A 3,650-nucleotide genomic window follows, 5' to 3' on the forward strand; every position below is an offset into this window, starting at 1 on the left:
GGGTGATGAGACATGCATGGGTATGGACGTTCCTCCAGAGACAAGCCCAGGTGAGTAATAAACACTAAACCCAGAAAAGAGTCCCAGATTCTCCTTGTTCAGTCACTACAACAATCTCTTCTTCTCCCCCCTCCTCTGTCAGTAGACAGTAATGGGGGACGGAATGTGTCTAGTGGGGGGAGTCAGGAGCCACCAGGCTCTGTAGAACATACCTCACCATGCTCTTCACTTCTGTAAAACTCTTCTTATTCCCTTCAGGGATCCAAATCTTTCACTTCCCTCATTACTTTTCAAAACCTTAGTTGCTTTGCCAGCTGTCCACCTTATTCATCCTGCAAAACTCTATCATGCACACTTCTCCTTTATTCCCTCTGCCCATCTGTAACACCCCGTGTTAGGAGAGTGCAAGGATCTCAGTTACAGATATGATGTGGAGAGTTTTCTGATAGGGATCAGATATCGTATCTGTCAAGTAGCGGGTAGCAGTATAATTCAAACAGTTCAGGCTTCTACCCAGTTCAGGCTTGCAATCAGATGTTAAGTACTTGAGTATGGGAAGGGTATCACAGGCAGACTCTTTGATAGCACAGTGGATAGTAGTTACTAGCGTTTGGGAAGTGTTTCACAAAACAGTCTCTTGGATAACACAGTGGATAGTAGTTACTAGTGTTCGGGAAGTTTTTTACAAAGCAGTCGCTTTGATAACACAGTAGATAATAAGTGCTAGCGTTTGGGACATGTTTCACAATGCAGCTGCTTTGATAACACAGTGGATAGTAGTTACTAGTGTTTGGGAAGGGTTTCACAAGGCAGTCTCTTTGATAACACAGTGAATACTAAGCACTAGCATATTGGGAAATGTTTCACAGGGCAGTTTCTTTGATAACACAGTGAATAATATGCAAAAGCTAATAAGTGCTAGCGTTTGGGAAATGTTTCACAAGGCAGCTGCTTTGAAAACACACTGTGACATGATATAGGGAGGAGAGACAGAGTCTAATGCAGTGTCCATTTTAGGGCATACCTCACCATGCTTTTTATTGTTCCTGCAAAGCTACATGAATTCCTCTAAGGTGAAAACTACGACAACATGGAGACAAATTCCATTAGCCATTATGATAGTGGAACGGATGATGACATCACGGATAACTCTTCAGATGAGTATCCCGTTGACCCAAAGTCAAATCCAGCACCTCACAGTGCACACCTATCGCCTGATCCTCCTACACATGAGACGGGTTGTTCTGATCACTCCTATCCCATCCCTCATCATGGAGACGGCGAAGAGGTCCTGTCCTCTTGAAAATGGCGCACATCCTCGCACGTGTCGCCTGTGTGAAAAAAGCTTCTCCGAACAGTCCACCCTGCACCAGCACGAGAAGACTCACAAAGGGGAGATGCCCTATTATTGTCGGGAGTGTGGCAAAGATTACCTTCACAAGTCAAGATTCACATCCCATCGAAGAATTCACACGGGAGAGAAACCTTATTTGTGTTCCAAATGCGGGAAGAGCTTTGCGAATAAACCCGATCTGGTCAGGCATGTTAGAACGCACACCGGGGAAAAGCCTTTTTCGTGTCCTGACTGTGGGAAACATTTTACTCAGAGGGTGCATCTTGTGAACCATAAGAAAAAACATGGGCTTCAGAAGCTCTGAGGGGGATTTTCACCTGCTTGGCCAAAACAAAGAACTTGAGAAGTTACTAACCTCTGGTGGAGTTTCTGTGTATCCAGTTTTCTCTCATAAACAGCAGCTCATTGACTATGAGAAGCTCATATACACTATTGCCAAAAGTATTGGGACGCCGGCCTTTACACGCACATGAACGTTAGTGGCATTCCAGTCTTAGTCCGTAGGGTTCAGTATTGGGTTGGCTCCACCCTTTGCCACTATAACAGCTTCACCTCTTCTGGGAAGGCGTCCACAAGGTTTAGGAGTGTGTCTATGGGAATGTTGGACCATTTGTGAGGTCAGGTACTGATGTTGGAGGAGAAGGCCGGGCTCGCATTCTCCACTCTAATTCGTCCCAAAGGTGTTCTATGGGGTTGAGGTCAGGACTCTGTGCAGACCAGTCAACTTCCTCCGCCCCAAACTCCCTCATCCATGTCTTTATGGACCTTGCTTTGTGCACTGGTGTGCAGTCATGTTGGAACAGGAAGGGGCCATCCCCAAACTCCTTCCACAAAGCTGGGAGCATGAAATTGTACAAAATGTCTTGGTGTGCTGATGCCTTAAGAGTTCCCTTCACTGGAACTAAGGGGCCCAGCCCTACCCCCCCAAAAAAACCCACCCATAATCCCCCCTTCACCAAACTTTACACTTGGCATAATGCAGTCAGGCAAGTACCGTTCTCCTGGCAACCGCCAAACCCAGACACGCCCATCGGATTGCCAGACAGAGAAGCGTGATTGGTCACTCCAGAGAACACGTCTCCACTTCTCTAGAGTCCAGTGGCGGCGTGCTTTACACCACGGCATCCCACGCTTTGCATTGCACTTGGTGATGTAAGGCTTGGATGCAGCTGCTCGGCCATGGAAACCCATTCCATGAAGCTCTCTACGCACTGTTGTTGTGCCAATCTGAAGGCCACACTAAGTTTGGAGGTCTGTAGCTATTGACTCTGCAGACAGTTGGCGACTTCTGCGCACAAAATGGCGCACATGCTCGCACGTGTCGCCTGTGTGAAAAAAGCTTCTCCGAACAGTCCACCCTGCACCAGCACGATAAGACTCACAAAGGGGAGATGCCCTATTATTGTCGGGAGAGTGGCAAAGATTACCTTCACAAGTCAAGATTCACATCCCATCGAAGAATTCACACGGGAGAGAAACCTTATTTGTGTTCCAAATGCGGGAAGAGCTTGGCGAATAAACCCGATCTGGTCAGGCATGTTAGAACGCACACCGGGGAAAAGCATTTTTCGTGTCACATCTTGTGAACCATAAGAAAAAACATGGGCTTCAGAAGCTCTGAGGGGGATTTTCACCTGCTTGGCCAAAACAAAGAACTTGAGAAGTTACTAACCTCTGGTGGAGTTTCTGTGTATCCAGTTTTCTCTCATAAACAGCAGCTCATTGACTATGAGAAGCTCATATACACTATTGCCAAAAGTATTGGGACGCCGGCCTTTACACGCACATGAACGTTAGTGGCATTCCAGTCTTAGTCCGTAGGGTTCAGTATTGGGTTGGCTCCACCCTTTGCCACTATAACAGCTTCACCTCTTCTGGGAAGGCGTCCACAAGGTTTAGGAGTGTGTCTATGGGAATGTTGGACCATTTGTGAGGTCAGGTACTGATGTTGGAGGAGAAGGCCGGGCTCGCATTCTCCACTCTAATTCGTCCCAAAGGTGTTCTATGGGGTTGAGGTCAGGACTCTGTGCAGACCAGTCAACTTCCTCCGCCCCAAACTCCCTCATCCATGTCTTTATGGACCTTGCTTTGTGCACTGGTGTGCAGTCATGTTGGAACAGGAAGGGGCCATCCCCAAACTCCTTCCACAAAGCTGGGAGCATGAAATTGTACAAAATGTCTTGGTGTGCTGATGCCTTAAGAGTTCCCTTCACTGGAACTAAGGGGCCCAGCCCTACCCCCCCAAAAAAACCCACCCATAATCCCCCCTTCACCAAACTTTACACTTGGCATAATG

At 47.4% G+C, this 3,650-nt stretch overlaps 1 protein-coding gene across 1 annotated transcript in view; it reads left to right on the forward strand.

Moving 5' to 3' along the window:
- The window catches only part of LOC108801102 (zinc finger protein 585A-like), a gene marked incomplete at its 3' end in the record, with an annotated part of 41,002 nt that extends 38,119 nt beyond the window's left edge, over positions 1-2,883 (forward strand). Inside the window, exons 8-9 of the mRNA XM_018573050.1 lie at positions 1,305-1,610; positions 2,707-2,883. Coding sequence (XP_018428552.1) covers positions 1,305-1,610; positions 2,707-2,883 — 483 coding nt within the window. The remainder of the gene's footprint in view (positions 1-1,304; positions 1,611-2,706) is intronic.
- Positions 2,884-3,650: the final 767 nt, after the last annotated feature.

Source organism: Nanorana parkeri, unplaced genomic scaffold (genome assembly GCF_000935625.1).
Source record: "Nanorana parkeri isolate BGI_ZX_2015 unplaced genomic scaffold, ASM93562v1 scaffold2215, whole genome shotgun sequence".
NCBI classification, from domain to species: Eukaryota; Metazoa; Chordata; class Amphibia; order Anura; family Dicroglossidae; genus Nanorana; species Nanorana parkeri.